Source organism: Hyperolius riggenbachi, chromosome 12 (assembly GCF_040937935.1).
Source record: "Hyperolius riggenbachi isolate aHypRig1 chromosome 12, aHypRig1.pri, whole genome shotgun sequence".
Lineage (NCBI taxonomy): Eukaryota > Metazoa > Chordata > Amphibia > Anura > Hyperoliidae > Hyperolius > Hyperolius riggenbachi.
Window position 1 is genome coordinate 82,458,988 of NC_090657.1, and position 16,880 is coordinate 82,475,867.

The window sequence follows — 16,880 nt, forward strand, 5'->3', positions numbered from 1 at the left end:
TCTGTATTAGTTTGTACCCCGTGTTTGTTTCTTACTTTGTACAGTGCCACGGAATATGTTGGCGCTTTATAAACCAATAATAATAATAATATAGCGAAACACAGACAAACAACTGTATTTTTTTTCTATTGAATAATTAGAGGTAAATTTTGCACAGCCCTGAGTTTATTACTCTGTAGGTGAAATCAGTTAAATTCAATTTTAACACCTAAAATTTTTATAAAAGTAAGAATTTCTCCCAGACGTGATTTCTGTTTTCCCCCAAAAAAGTGAAAATTACTTTTTTACAAAAATCCATTTTCTTTCAAGTCTGTAGCTTGTTTGGCTGCTCTTTGATTGCTATCCCATGTGTCTAGAACGCTATTTTTTTTTTCACCATCTGACCTACGTGATCCTGGATTAAACTGCACTGCTTTGTGTTTCTCTTAAAGTGAAAGAATTTTGTTAACAGTGCAATAAAAATGGCTGTGTACTATTACAAGGGCAGATAAAAAGAACCCCCCTTTTTTTGTGTGTGTCTATGCCGTTTTGCCCATTCCGACAGACAATGTTGCTTTAAAAAGTCAGCATCTGCAAATCCCATTAGATGCAGATATAAAGTTACTGATGATTAATAGTAGTCCTGGTTTGCTTTGGTTGGAGGGATGCAATGTGTGTCGTTAACCCCTCCCGCCCCTTCTCACATTTCACTTACAAACTTGTCACACTCTCTGCATGCATCGTATTTAAACAGTGGATCTGCTTCTTTTGCATATACAGTAGAAACACTCTTTTCAGGCTGGGCTTGCTGGATGTCAGGTTGGCTGGCACATGTGAAGAAGGAAGATGTTAATGAGTTGAGTGGAGGACTGAAATTTGGGTTTTTGTAGACCAGCAAGCATTTGAGAGTTGGAATTTGTAGAAAGTTGAATGAAAGACTCCAGTTTGTGCTTTGGATGAGCAGGACCTCTGGAAAGTCGGGAGTTGGATAACATTTAGGAGCTCTGAGCTGCATTTTTTTTTATAAAGGACATTTCTTGGCAATTCGGTTCCAGTGACCGACGTGAGGCTCTCCTCATGGATCCTTCTGCGAGTAGCTGCATGAGGAACACTTCTGGCCCCATCTGGGGCTGTGTCAGGAACCCACAGGGGGACCTGACGGCAGCTACACCGCTGCATCCCTACCAGCAAATGTCTCTTTTCCACCAGAAACCAGACTATGCCTCCTATCCGGATTTCTCAGCATCTTGTTTGGCCACTGCGCCCCACAGCTTCCCCCGCGAGGAGAGGTTGTACGTGGATCAGAACCCCACGTTTCACCCCTCAGACTGGCACTTCTCAGCCACTGAAGCCAGGCTGCGGAATCCGGAACTGGGCTTGAATTCGGAAGAGGTAGAAAGTAACAGTCCAAACCTGGGGCATGGATCTGGGTGTTCCAGTAAAGATTACGCTGTGACAGGTGGCGCCTCTCAGGAGCCGGGAAAGAAATCTTCAAAGCAGAAAAAGGAGGTTGCAGGTATGGAGAGATACAAATAAAGTCTATTTATTGCGTTTACCCTAAGACTTGGTAAGATTGTACAATCAAGATTGTATCATTAATGGGCACCTTTAAACTAGAGTTTTGCAATTTTTGTTTACTGTATGGTTTTTATCATAACATGAGTTATAACTGCATTTCATACAGCTATTGATGTGCTTTTAAAGTGTACCTGAGATGGCAGGATAAAAAGATTTTATACTTACCTGGGGCTTTCTTCAGCCCCATGAGCACCGATGTGTCCCTTAACGCCCTCCCGAGTGCCTCCATTTGGCCGCAATCGTGTGTAATCTGACTCAGCCGCGCTAAACCAGTTTACCGGTCATGACTGCGGCGGAACGGAGGCACTCGGGATGACGGCGAGGGACACATCGGTGCTCGTGGCGCTGAAGGAAGCCCCGGGTAAGTATAAAAGCTTTTTATCCTGCAATCTCTGGTTTTCTTGAAGGCTACTTGTACACTGGGACATTGCATTGCACATCTTGGAAAAATAGGATCGCAAGGAAGGGGAAAAGTCGCATTGCGTGGTACGCATGCGATGCGACACATATAGTGAAGCATACAGTGCCTAAATATTATGCTTCACTGTACCCATGAACTCATATGTTGTCTGGTAACGCACAGTGTGTCTCAGGTTAGATGTTTTGACATATTTTGCCACAGTACACTGCTAATGCGCGAATGTGAATGTACCTTGAGGGCCCTTTTCCACTAGAGCGATTGTGATTGCTGAATCGCAAAATCGCAAATCGCTAGTGATTTTTAAATCGCTAGGGTTGTTACTTTATCATAGAAATCATGAGAAGTATTTTCCACTATAGTGATTCGATTTGGAAATCGCTAATCGCAAATCGCAATCGCTTGCTGGAGCGATTTTTACAATGATAATGCAATGCAAATGAAAATCGCAATCGCATAACAGAATTAATGAAAAATCGCAATCGCAATCACTGGCGTTTGTGATTTGTGATTGCGATTGCTAGTGGAAAAGGGTCCTCACAATATATTCGCAATGCAGTTGCTATGCAATTATATTGTCCGCTGCAATGCAGCGAACAATATAATTGCATAGCACCCTAAGGAGCTCTATACCCAAACGCTGCGTCTTTCTTACTGCTCACTAGTAGAAAACGTTTTTATATTAGTCAGTGGAATTATACAGGTGTCGTTTACATTTTTTAAATTGTAATTTATATTACACCTGTAAAACTAGGAATCTACAAATTAGAAATTGATTTTGATATTTGACATGAAAAGGAGTGACATTTCCTGATGGGAAAATATTATGTAACCCAAATACAGGTAGTTTTACATTTTAAATTGTGGGTTCACATAAATCGGAATCAGATATAATTAGACTCAATAATACCATTGTCTCAGGGACCTTTGTAATACAACAAATCTATAATTTGATGATATAAATCATGCAGTATTATTATTTTATTATTATTTTTTATTCATATAGCGCCAACATATTCCGCAGCGCTTTACAAACTCCGCAACGCGTATTTGTTTATGTGTATTTTTTTGTACAGGAATGAATCACAATTCCAGATTATATGTTTCAGACTAATCGCATGCTTATTTGCAGCTACAACCTTTAATTAATACATCCCAGTTTTGAACTAAACTCTTATTTAGAAGCAAAAACAAAAATATAAAGCATAAGTTTATTAATAACTGGAGTTGCTATATCTATACTGTAAGGGTGCGATTACACTAAGGGCCCAATCCAATTCACTTTTTTTCTACTAAGTTTTCTCCTAGGAGATATTTTCACATTTTAAATGAAATGCCGTTTAAGCCACCAACCAGCAAGCAAGTAAATACTTAGAATGATTTGGACAGAACTTTTTCACCTATTTTTTGGTACTTTTTCAATTGCAGAGTTCTGAAAAATTATCTTCTAGGAGAAAACTTAAGAGAAAAGATGAATTGGATTGGGCCCTATGTGTATTAATGTGCACTGCGTTGTTGTGTGTGAACTCATAGCCTATGCAACGGAATAGGCATGTTCATATATCTTTGTTGTAATGGATCACTTTATTTTAATACACTTTCTATGGTTCTTTTTTGGATAACATTTGAAATGAAAAGTACCAAAAAGAAGTTGATGATGTCAACATGTCAGAGCTGTACATGTGTTTTCTGTACCCAGTGTTATCATCATTCTCTTTCTGTTTTCGGTAAATTCAAACTGCACATTTCTGTTTGGCATACCGTATGGTCAGAGAGGCCCATCATGCTGTATAATTACTTAGCTGCACATAGAAGGAGCCCTTGTACTCACATTTATCACCTGAACTAATTCAGTAACTTGCAACAGACTTTGACATCTCCGCTTGGAAATTTTTGCTAGGCACACTTTGGAATGGTTGAGCTATAAATGCACACAGAAACAAGAAAAGCAAGCTAAAATACAGTATAATATTTGGACTTGCACTAAAGGCATTTCTTGTTCATAAAAAAAATTGGAATTTAAGATAATTTGAAATTGAATATGGAGTCTCCCATTAAGAATAATGCCAATTATGGGATTCTAGGGCTGACCTTTAGTACTAGGGTTCGTGTACATCAGCCTTTATTCAAAAACTGGCATAGTGGATAGCTTGTATTGTAGCACTGGGTCTAGGGCAGGTATGTCAAACCGGTCCTACGAGGGCCGAGATCCTCACACATTTTTGATACAGCTCAAATGAATTGATGGGTCTGAATCAGGAAAGGCGTGGTCCATCAGGTAGAACACATTCCTTTCTTTCTCAGTCCATCCTAAACACTGGCATGGATCTGGCCCTCCAGGCCTGGAGTTCGACACATGTGGTCTAGGGGCATAACAACCCCCTCCTGGACCCCCAAGAACAGTTTTCATGGCTGCCCTCTGCTCCCATCCCACCAGTCACAGACATATTGTCTTGATGATGACAAAGATATCGATTGGTCAGAGCTCCCCTTTATTGCTACATTTATTTCCATGGGGCACTGCTGATTGTAGTAGTTGCATAATGTAGTTACAGCGTTTTGAGTCCCCAGGGAGAAAATTGCTATATAAATATTATTGTTGTTATTGTTATTGTTAATGCTCTTACCCGAAAGAGGATTGAAAGGGAACCTAAACTGAGCGGGATATGGAAGTTTCCTTTTAAACAATACCAGTTGCCTGGCAGTCCTGGTAATCTCTTTGGCGCAGGAGTGGCTGAATGACAGACCTGAAACAAGCATGCAGCTAATCCAGTCTGACTTCAGTCAGAGCACCTGATCTGCATGCTTGTTCAGGGACTGTGGCTGAAAGTATTAGAAACACAGGAACAGCAGGAGAGTCAGGCAACTGGTATTATTTTAAAAGTAAAAATCCATATCCTTCTCAGTTTAGGTTCCCTTGAAGGCACATATCTGGCATAACATAATAGTAGCCCACTTTAGTAGAACTACTAGTTCTACTAAAGTGGGCTACTATTATGGCAGATATGTGCCTTTAATCCTCTTTGGGAAAAGAACATTAAGTTGTAACTACGGTACATCATGCATTAGTTTTAATATACATTGCAATGTATGAGACCAATTTGCTATATTTGCACACATGTAGTCAGGATATGTTCGTAGTCCGCAGCCCTCAGTTCTGGGGGAAGGACTATCACCCTTAAAATTACTTTCATCTATCAAAAATGATCAGGGCCTCAAAACCTGCAACAAAAATGACTTTTCCTTACTGCCCGCTTCCAAAGCACAGGAATGAGGTAAAAGCTAAAACGCTTACCCTTCTCACTATACTAATCTAAGATTGGGCTCCATGATTCAAGTATAAGCCATGCCCACCCTCTTTTGTCTCAAAGAACAGGTAAAAGTGGCCAACTTGATTCTAAACTGACAGGAGCATTGCCCCTTTATTGCGGTTCCCACTGACACACTGGTTCTCCATCAGTCTAGCTGCCAGTGTAGTACCATCTCCCTGGCCAGTCCCACAAGTGCTGTTTCCTCGTGTCGTATGTAACCTGTCTTGCAGCCTCCGGGTGCTGTGCACATTCTGATGCTCACGTGCAGGCGGAGCCATGACCTATTGGTGGCCTGGTGGCTATTTGCAGAAAAGTAGTCCACTGCTCATTAGTCCACTATGAGGGTAAAGAAGCGCCAAATGGTTTATAAAACTGAGTTAAAAACAACAGTAAAAACGATAAATGAGGTGGCTTACCTCAATAAGAACATTCTCATAGGAAAAAAGAGAAATGTATTTTTGCACAGACAACGCGTGTGTAGAGCCAGTATGCATGGAGCGCTTCTTGCATACTGGCTCTACATATTCTGGCACCGTTATTGGCCTGAGGAAGCGGGCTTAGACCCATGAAACGCTTTGCCTGTGCAAAAATAAAATTCTCTTTTTTCCTATGAGAATGTCCTTTTGAGGTAAGCCACCTCATTTATGATTTTTACTGCTGTTTTTAACTCAGTTTTATAAACCACTGGGCACTTCTTTACCCTCATTGTGCTCAGTCACCCCCCACACCTGTTGTGGGTGGAGTTCAAAAACAGACCATGTTTGAAGCATTATTGTCTTTAAAAGAAGAAGTGACCACCACCACTCCCAGTCTGGGACACCCCGAGTGGAGACAGGTTCATTATCTCCACCTGCTTCCTGTGGTCGGTTGCCCCCAGCAACCCACCTTTGTGTGTAGCCCTTTTATCATTATATTATTTTCAGTGTTACTGACATACTACATCATTTGGGCTCCCAATTTTTGTTTTGATCTCCTCTTTCCAGGGTGTCCCGACACCCCATCCACTGAGTTCATTAATACACTGCTCACCATCCCTTGCAAGGCGTTGTGTTGAAGACCAATAGCTACTTAGACTCCGCTCCCTGGGGGAGCCTGGTGCCAGAGTCAATAGTGTATCTAAAACCATAATCCTTTTCTTGTAATATGCTGTAGAGTGTGCAGCAGAGCATCCTCCATATGGAGAGGGATTGTTCTAGCTACCTTTCTTACCTCCAGCTATTGGGTCCCCCTCTTATCTTTGTCACGCCTGCCCATGTCTCCTCTGGGTCCTACCAATTTGTGTTCTGGGTCCCTTTGCTGCCTTTATCACCAGGCCTTGCTTTGGGTACTGCACTCTACTATCAATGTTCTGCTGATGTTGGTGGACAGTGGCAACAGAAAGACATAGTGGTATAAACACAGGTGTGCAATGGCTGTAGTGAGAAGTCCTGGCAGCTGGAACCTGGATAGGTAACTATGATAATTCCACTCCACTCTCTCCAGCATTCCAGGCCTCCCCCCCCCACCACCACCACCACATGGATATTCTGCACTGGAATGTGGCAGAGGCTGTCCAATAATGTCCTAGTGAAGCTGCAGGGGGAGGGAGAGGGGGAAAGATGCTGTGCACTTTGTAGTCAGGGCTGTCGTCGGAAACTAGTGTTCACCATACTGGGAAAACCCACTGGGACCCCGACTCAAAACCACAAAAAATTCCAATGCAAAATCGTCCGGCTGAGGTGAACACAGTCACACTCACTGACTGTCTGTACATTCTGTGACGTGTCATTCTTCACCGGGCCCCAGACTCAATCGGGCCCCATACTGCAGTCCCACCTTTAATGCCCTGAAGGTGGCCCTGTTTGTACTACTTTAGAAGGGGTACCAGTGTGGCTACAGTGCTGATGCAATGAGAGTGTGATGGAGAACTGTACACTCTGCATTAACAGGAATGTTATCTAGATTTGATACAGGGAAGTTTTTTGGGCTAAAGAAATCTCACTTTATATTGGAGTATATATGACACATTATTTTTTGATAACCTCACCTGGTATTAACATATTTCTGTATGAATACTATTAAAACATCCCTTAGATAAATTACCTTAAGCTCTGTATTTTATGTTTTGTGGTTGTTTTATATTATGTTGCAAAGAGCAGCTGTTCATTGCAAACAGATTTTTATCAGATCATTAAAGGGAACCAGAGAGGATGAGATATACATACCTGGGGCTTCCTCCAGCCCCATACGCACGGATCGCTCCCACGTCGCACTCCTCCGCTGCCTGCATCAGCCGCCACCGGGTCCCGTCATTGCCGCCAGTCGGCAAGTCGGCCGGCGGACGCGGCCAATTCTCCGCATCACAGGGTGCTCTCCCCATACAGATACGCATGTGGCTGCTTACTGCGCAGCCGCATGCGTACATGTATGGAGGGAACCCCTGTGATGCGGACAATTGGCCGCGTCCGCCGGAAGTGACGGGCCCGGTACCGGCGGATCCAGGAAGCTGAGGACGGTGGCGTGGGAGCGATTCAGGCTTATGGGGCTGGAAGAAGCCCCAGGTATGTATAAAATCTTTTTCTTTTTCCACCCCCCGTTCCTCTCTGGTTCCCTTTAATGCCAGAATGATAAAATGCGGTTTCTGGTAGACTACTGAGTTAGTAAAAGTGAACTTCTGAGGACAGGGCCCTGATAGCTTTCAGATTCCATTTCTTCCAGAATAAAATACACCATAACTGACCTTTTTCCTATGTTGCTGTCACTTACAGTAGGGGCATAAAGAGATAAGAGATACATATTCAGCAGTGATGCATTGTGGGAGACCACAGTCGTTCATGTAAAGGACCACTATCGCGAAAATTGTAAAATGTAAAATATATGTAAACACATACAAATTTAAAGTACGTTTCTTCTAGAGTAAAATGAGCCATACATGACTTTTCTCCTAAGTTGCTGACATGTACAGTAGCCTGTAGAAATCTGGCTGAACCAACAGATTTTGGACTAGCCCATCACCTCTTTGTGGATTGCCAGGGTTTTCTTTATTTTCAAAAGCACTCAGTGAATGGCAGTTGCTCCGGCCAACTGCTAAGAAAATGTGCAGCGAGCAGGGAGGCTGGCCAGCATCTTTGTATAAATGTTTTTCGTGGAGTGTCTTTATAAAGAATAAAGGTCATGCTCAGAATCCCCCATGAAAAGATGGACTGTTCCAAAACCTGTCAGTTCTGTTAGATTTCTACTACGTACAGTAAGTGACAGCAAGATGGGAGATAAGTAACTTTATGGATCATTTTAATCCGGAAGAAATGTACTTCTTATTCGTATGTGTTTACATGTATTTTAAATTTTACAGTTTTTCGCAATAGTGGTCCTTTAAAGCTGAATTGTCACAAATACCTTCCGTTTTAAAGGGACTCTGTAACCAAATTTTGAGCCTTATTTCTTCTATCCTATAAGTTCCCATAGCTGTTCTAATGTGCTCTGTCTAACTGCAGCCTTTCCTATTTGCACAGTGGCTGTATTATCTCTGTTATATAATCTAATCTTCTTTCCTCTGTCAGCTCTGTCGGGCTCAGGCAGTCAGGCTGGAATGTGCTGTGCTGCTTGTAATTGGATAGAAGCTATACACACCCTCTCCAGGCCCCCTGCACACTCTGTATGATTCACACACTGAGCTACTCTCAGCCTATCACTTGCTATGTCTTTTGTTTGTAAACACTGCATAAAAATGGCAATTACAAGCCAGGATTGCAGCAGGGAGAGGCAGAAACAGCACAGAGGGGCCCAGGAGAACATAATGAATAGAATGGTATGCTTTTTTTTGTAAGAATTTTACAGTACAGATTCTCTTTAAGAAGGAAAACTACACTAAAGTCACTTGGAAATTGATTTTCAGTGCCCCTCCTTTATTACTGTGTCAACAGGTTCAGCTAATGCTACATTCACAGTGGGGCATCGTGGATTGTGTCAGGCAATATAATAGCAATGCTAACAGCACCTGATGCAATTATATTGTAATGGTATGTTCACACATGTGGATTGAAGTGTGCTTCAATGGTGCTGTCGGGCATAACGCAATGCATGCAATCACATTGCAGGCATTATGTTAGATAAGACTTTTAACATCTGTTGCATTGCATTACTGTTTTTACAGGGAACTCAATGCAACTCCCCCCTGTGAACCTAGCCTAGAGGAACTGTAGTGAAAATAACGTAATTAATACAATTTCTTATTTTTTTACAATATTAATTTATAGAATATTTAATCAGAGTTTGCATGCTGTAAAATCTTCCTTCACCCTGATTTACATTGAGAAAGTTATCACTGGTGGTGGTGACATCTTTAGTACTGGCAGGTGCAGCACTGTGCATAGAACTCTCAGTAAAGTAACATTCAGCAGAGTGAGAGATGGCTTGCTTGGCAGTTGGGAAAAGACGGTATTTCCCACAATACAACAAGGTAACACAGTAAACTGTCAGGACCATGGTCATGACATCACACTGTGGGAGGAGTTTCGCCACAATAGCCACAGAGACCTTCCCTGATGAACTATTTGAGAAAAGGAAAATATCTCTCATGGGAAAGGGGGTATCAGCTATTGATTGGGATTAAGATCAATCCAACGTTAAAAAGTTCCTCTTTAGGCCCATACCCACGACTTGACTTTCCGGATGACGTTTTCATGATGAACAATGATCGTTTAATAAAAATTAATTAAGTGATGTTTATCGATGTGCGGCAAATTCGCAACCAGCATCTTGGATCACGGAAAGAGCAATCGTTCAGATTCCATAGACTTCTGCGGTAATTAGTGCGTTCACAGTAGTTTCTACGATTGTTCAGTTTTTGGCCGCAACCGTTGACTGAAGATCAGGCCAGATGGATCGGGGAACAGGCGTTCGTCAGCGAAGCTCCCCCAATCCATCTGGCTGTGAGTACTTCGATTAAAGGTGTGTACATAAATACAATTACTATCTCTCATAGAGATCGGGACTCGATCCCTAGGATGACAGTTTTGGCCTGAATGCTGTACACTCACCTATAGCTTAGCCTCACATTATGTTCCAATGAAGGGGGTGAGGAAGGTCAACAGAGGGTAAGGGAGGGAACAATGTGCTTGCCTGAGATGATTTGGCGTTTGGGAATTTTCGATGATGTGTTGCGGCATCTGTACACACACTAGAGTCCCGACAGAGGCAGCCAGCCAGTGTAGACTAGTTAGTGTGTATGAGGCTTTAGGTTTAAACAGGACTGTATGCTAGTCTGCTTTTATTGTAAGACTTTGGATCTAAATTCTACAGGAAAGAAAGGACGATATCCCCCGCTACCACAATGCTCTTTAACCACAGAAATTAATCAAATGCTTATTTTACAATATAAAAGACCACAACGGCATTCCGTTTCCCTCATGGAGTGCATAAAACCTTTCAACCGCATTTCCTAAAATATCCTCGCTAGAAAAGTTGATGTATCCATACTTTGCCAATAAAAAAATAAGTTACCCATTATAGATAAAGAGATATTACACTTTTAATGATAAAAAAGAAACAATATCCCCCACACCCTCATCACGTCAGGCCTGTATATGACGGCGGACACTCAGAGACAACCACATGCACAGCTCAGCCTTCCCACTAGTGCAATGAATATTTAGTGTATCATTCCTCTGAATACGGCAGCTGTTGCTCCCCCACAATTACGTTTTTTCTTGCTCTCTGGGCGGTGCTACAACAGGGGCCCCAGAGCCCTTGAGCACTGCCGCCCCCCGAGAACTCGTCCTGATTTGCCCCCCAAGGACGCCTGCATAGTTTTGTCAGCATAGCAACTCACCTGTTCCGACGACTTTTCCATCTGTGCTCCCCATTTTCATCCCTGCTGGCTGCCTCTTCTCCATGACCTTTCACATGTCATTACTCAATAACACGCTCGGCTCACTGAGAAGAGGCACCTCTGCGGGGATGAAGACGACAGCGCACAGACTGGAGTGTGTCGGGACAGGTGAATTGCTATTCTGAAAAAAACAGTGCAGGCACCCCAGGGACCAAAGTAAAGTTTGTGGGGGGCACATCTGAGGGGGCAGCAGCTGAATTGGGGTGAGGGGTCCCCCTGCAGGTTACTTTTGCCCCCAGGGCCCCAGACTGGCTTGAACCAGACCTGCTCGATTACTCATGAAGGATGAAGGGATTTATTGCGAGGTTATTGGTGTTACTGAGTAGTCTGAGCTTAAAGGATACCCGAGGTGACATGATGAGATAGACATGGGTATGTACAGTGCCTAGCGCACAACTCACTATGCTGTGTCCTTTTTTTCTTTCTCTGCCAAAAAAAGCGTTAAATATCAGGTATGTAAGTGGTTGACTCAGTCCTGACTTCAGTGTGACCCTCACTGATAAGAAATTCCAACTATAAAACACTCTCCTAGCAGAAAATGGCTTCTGAGAGCAGGAAAGCGATAAAAAGAGTCAATAGTTCATAGATTTTGGCTCTAGCATACGTCAATGAATGTAAAAAGTAGATTTAAACATAAAATAAATCTGTGGAATATCTTAAAAAAGTCATTTTAGGAGAAGGAAGATAGATGCAATCGTTTATTTCATTAGTTTATTTATTCCTCGGGTGTCCTTTAAGGTCCTGTACAAACTGCTGCACTTGCGCTGAATTTTTTAAAATCGCATACGATTGCAGAGCCTTCATAAAAATAGAAAAATCGCATCGCACCAGTGTGTACAGGTCTTCACGATTTTCACATTTTTTCAAAAGACCTTGCAAATAAAAAGAAGCATGCGATTTTAAGCAGTGTGTGTAATGTGCTGATTTTCTGTTCAGAAGAAAATGCTATGACATGAACATTAAATTACAAAATGACTTGCATACCACTGACAAATGCTAAAGGATATTTTGTTAATGAAGTTGGAGCTTCACTTTAAGTATATAAGTAGACCACAAAACACAATCCAAATTCAGAGCTGGCATATTGAATTGCAAATAATCTTTTGTGGCTGGCATTGGTGCATACAGTTACTGTTAGGCCCGGTTCACACTTGCGGTGGCCCTCCGGAATCGCCGTGCCGGAGCCGCACCGCTTGCAGAACGGACGGAACGGACGCACGGCATAGCAATGAAAGCCTATGCGTCCGTTCACATGCGTCCGTTCTGCCGAACCGGAGCCGGACCGGATCCGGGCCGGATCCGGCCTCCGTTCCAACATGCGCTATTTTTTCATCCGGCTCCTCCGGCAGCCGTATCCGGGGCGGAGCCGGACTGCACCATCCGGCCAATACAAACCAATGGGAACCGGAGAGCGCACAATACACTGGCTGAGAAATCCGGATGTTCTACCCCACTTCCTATGGGGATTGTTGCGGTGATATTGGATGGGGACACATGGGCAAGCATTTTGGAGTGGAGCAGCACAGCTGGATCCGGATCCGGAGATGTTGGCAGCATGTCGGAGGTGGAGGTGAGTGCTAAACAGCAGAGGGCCTGATTCCACAGGTCCCCCTTCTGCTGACCTCCCAGACCCCAACATTTTTTTTGTTTTTAACGTTACTTTTGCCAAACGGATCCGGATCGCATCCTGATGGACACCTGATGCAACCTGACCGGATCCGGATCGGATCCGGATCAGAACCGTACGGTTCTGATCCGGATCCGGTCCGGATCCGGTCAGGTCATCCGGTCCGTTTGGCAAACAACCGCTAATGTGAACCGGGCCTTACACTTTAGAATAGGGAGATTGTCATAATCTATTAGTCTTCCCTTCTTCCCTTTCTCCTTCCCATCATCCATCCACCGACATGCATACATTTCCTAAAAGAACGCAACAGAAGATTTATAAGAAACTTTAATCCCACCACGTGCCTCCCTAAATGCGCTTCCGTGGCCCGGAGCAATCTGCAGTACGCAAAATTTGCTATGGTGCAAACACTGCATCTACATTTTAATTTTTTTTTAAACATAAAACTGTGGGATATATAAAAATCATTTTTGGGAGTAGAGGGATAGAGAGACGATTGTTTATCTCACCACTTAGTTTTCAATAAAGTTTTACTTTAGGGCCCATATGCAATTAACTTTTTCTTCTGAGTTTTCTCCTAGGTGATATTTTTAAACTTGTCAATAAAATGCTATGTAAACCACCAGAAAGCACGAAAATACTTGATAATACTTTTTCACTTACTTTTTGGTACTTTTTGAATTGCAAAATGATGAAAAGTTAGTCTAAATGGAAGATAAAAAAGTGTCTCCTAGGAGAAAACTCAGGAGAAAAAGTAAATTGCATATGGGCCCAAGTGTCCCTTTAATTCTTGTCTATTCATATCACTCCCTGGCAGAGCCAAGAGAAGGTACTCCAGCACCCAAGGCTGAGACACCAAAGTGCGCCCACCCCCACCCCAACATCTTAATCTCTATTTATCTGGCTTGCAGTCACTGCCATATATCCTCTTTTCTTATTTCTCTCTTTCTTCTTCAAACACAATAGGGGAATGATAGCTGAGTGAATTGTGCGCCCCCTCTGAATTGTGAGCCTCTCTTGCCTCTGCTCCAGCCCCGCCCTGCTCCCTGGCCCCTATGCAATTCACTTTTGACAGTTTTCTCCCAAGAGATAATTTTCATCTCCTTTAACCACTTGCAAAGTGGCAGATGCAGGACCAGCGACACAGTTCTGCGTCGCCGGCTGCAAGCTAATTAATCAGTAAGCAGCCGCTCGCGCGAGCGGCTGCTTCCTGTCAATTCACGGCGACGGGCTCCGTGAATAGCCTGGGGGCCGCCGATCGCGGCTCGCAGGCTAAATGTAAACACAAGCGGAAATAATCCGCTTTGTTTACATTTGTACAACGCTGCTAACAGTAGCAGCGTTGTACCAGATCAGCGATCCCCGGCCAATCAGCGGCCATGGATCGCTGTTACATGACAGGCAGGAGCCTGTTAGAGGCTGCACAGGACAGATCCGTTCCTGTGCAGCCTCTGATCTCTGAACGAAGGGAGGTAGGAGAGGGAGGGGGAGAATGTCGCCGCGGAGGGGGGCTTTGAGGTGCCCCCCCCCCCGCAAACCTCACGCAGGCAGGAGCGATCAGACCCCCCCTGCACATCATCCCCATAGGGGGGAAAAAAGGGGGGCGATCTGGTCACTCTGCCTGCTACCTGATCTGTGCTGGGGGCTGCACAGCCCACCCAGCACAGATCACAGAATACAGCGCTGGTCCTTAAGGGGGGGGGGGGGGGTAAAGCGTGGGTCCTCAAGTGGTTAAAAAAACAACTTTTTTAGTAAGTGGCAATTGAAATTGTACTAAAAGGTAGATTAAAAAAAGAAATATCAAACTCATGCTGAGCATTTTCTTACTTTCTAGAGGTTGGTAAAGTATCTTATTGTTAAGATGTAAGAGAAAAAAGAGTTAATTTTTCATCCTCTATTCTAACTAAAACTCTGCAATTGAAAATGTACCAAAAAGTGGGTGGAATTTACTATCAAAACTATTTGAAGTATTGCTTGCTGGTGATTTGAAAGTCATTTTTGTGGCAAGTTTGAAAATATCACTCAGGAGAAAACTCAAAAGAAAAAGTTAATTGCATTTGGACCCTTATCAATAAAATGCCATTTAAGCCATCAGCAGGCAAGAAAATAATCAGAATCATTCTGACACCTTTTCATCTAGTTCTTTTGTACCTTTTCAGTTTTAGAGTTATTTAAAAGAGAAGATGAAAAATTATCTCCGAAGTTTTGAATACTATGGACAGTGTAGGTAAGCTGTCTTGCTACACGGAGGTGGTAAAATTGTCCAATCAATGTTGGATGTGTGTAAGCACCCTAAAGGATGGCACACACTTTCAATTATAATTGGCCAATCACTAACCAATTTTACCACCTCCATGTAGTATGAGGGTTTACTTACACAATCTGCTCACAGTATTCAATATCTGTTGGCTCTCATACTACATGGAGTTGGTAAAATTGGTCAGTGCATTGCCAATCATAATTGATAGTGTGTACCAGGCTTTAGGGAGTGTACACACATTCAATTTTGATTAGGCAATGATTGGCCAATTTTACCACCTCCATGTAGCAGGACAGCTTACCTACCCAATCTGTGTAGTTTAAACTGCTCCCCCTATCATACAAAGCTCTGCAAAAGCTCTACATAAGTTGTCACCTCCTTACATTTCTGCAATAATCTCCAGATATCATCCCACCCGGAACCTTTGCTCCTCCCAGACCCTCATGTCCTCTAGCTTGATCACCTTCTTGCCCTCGCGCATCCAGGACTTCTCACTAGCATCACCTCTCCTTTGGAACTCTCTACCACAGTCTGCCTGTTATGCCCTGAGCCTGGAAACCTTCAAACGTACTCTAAAACACATCCCATTCACTGCCTCATCCGCAAACCTCTGTGTCTTCTTCCCTAACCCCTTCTATTCAAATGACTCCTAATGTCATCCCACTACCCTCAGGCTCACAGGTGCATGGACCTCCGTCTAGTGTTTCTTATTCTGCTGCATGGTGGCGTAATGATTAGCACTCTCGCCTTGCAGTGCTTGGTCCCCGGTTTGAATCCCAGCCAGGGCACTATCTGCACAGAGTTTGTATGTTCTCCTTGTGTCTGTGTGGGTTTCCTCCAGACGCTCCAGTTTCCTCCTTAATTGGCCCTAGACTGTGCTACATACACTACACAATACATACATAGACAATTGACTATGGTAGGGATTAGGTTATGAGCACCTTTGAGGGACAGTTAAGTGACAAGTCAATAAACTTTGTACATCGCTGCGGAAGATGTCGGCGCTATATAAATACTAAATAGTAATAGTAATAATAATTTATCATATTGGTGATGTCTCAAACCACACATCAACTATGTACATATTTGTACTTGAATTGCTTGATGTCCTGATTGTACAGAGTTTTGAACGTTTCATGTATCTTTGCTCCCCACAATTTGTTTTGTACTATGCACAGCGCTACAGAACATGTTGGCGCTATGTACATAATAATTCAGTGGAATCTTGGTTTGTGAGCATAATTTCTTCCGGAAGCATGTGTGTAATCCAAAGCACTCTTATATCAAAGCGAATTTCCCCATAAGAATTAATGGAAACTCGGGTTATTTGTTCCACAATCCAAAAACAGTTATAGTAAAATAGTATACAATAAAAATGTAAACAAGACTTTCACTGTAACTAACAGAAGCATTGCCATCGTTGCCTTTTTTTTATTTATTTATTTATTTATTTATTTATTTTTTGTGGCTTTAAAAGGAACCTATCCAATGACAGTTACTTTAGAGGATTTCACAGAAATGTGACTGCACAGTCCCTACACTCAGATTAAGTACAATTAAATATAATCCTCCAGCGCCAAAGGGAGAAGAACGATCTCCTCAGTTGTGATGATGTGACACATGTATACTTTTTTTTTGCTTGTATATCAAGATGCTGCTTGCATATCAAGTCAAAATTTCATAAAAATGTTTGCTAGTATATCAAAGTGCTCTTAAAGAGACTCTGAAGCGAGAATAAATGTTGCTTCAGAGCTCATAGTTAGCAGGGGCATGTGTGCCACTGCTAAAACGCCGCTATCGCGCGGCTAAACGGGGGTCCCTTACCTTCAAAATCCCCT

General features: G+C 42.9%; 1 protein-coding gene and 1 long non-coding RNA gene across 2 annotated transcripts in view; one reads left to right on the plus strand and one right to left on the minus strand.

Annotated features, from left to right (window-relative positions):
• The first annotated feature begins 753 nt into the window (after positions 1 to 753).
• Positions 754 to 16,880, plus strand: part of MEOX1 (mesenchyme homeobox 1) — an 89,669-nt gene continuing 73,542 nt past the window's right edge. Inside the window, exon 1 of the mRNA XM_068262756.1 lies at positions 754 to 1,495. Coding sequence (XP_068118857.1) covers positions 1,057 to 1,495 — 439 coding nt within the window. The 5' untranslated portion in view covers positions 754 to 1,056. The remainder of the gene's footprint in view (positions 1,496 to 16,880) is intronic.
• The window catches only part of LOC137541479 (uncharacterized), a 31,486-nt gene continuing 18,418 nt past the window's right edge, over positions 3,813 to 16,880 (minus strand). The window contains exon 3 of the long non-coding RNA XR_011025173.1: positions 3,813 to 3,896. This is a non-coding gene — a long non-coding RNA (uncharacterized lncRNA). The remainder of the gene's footprint in view (positions 3,897 to 16,880) is intronic.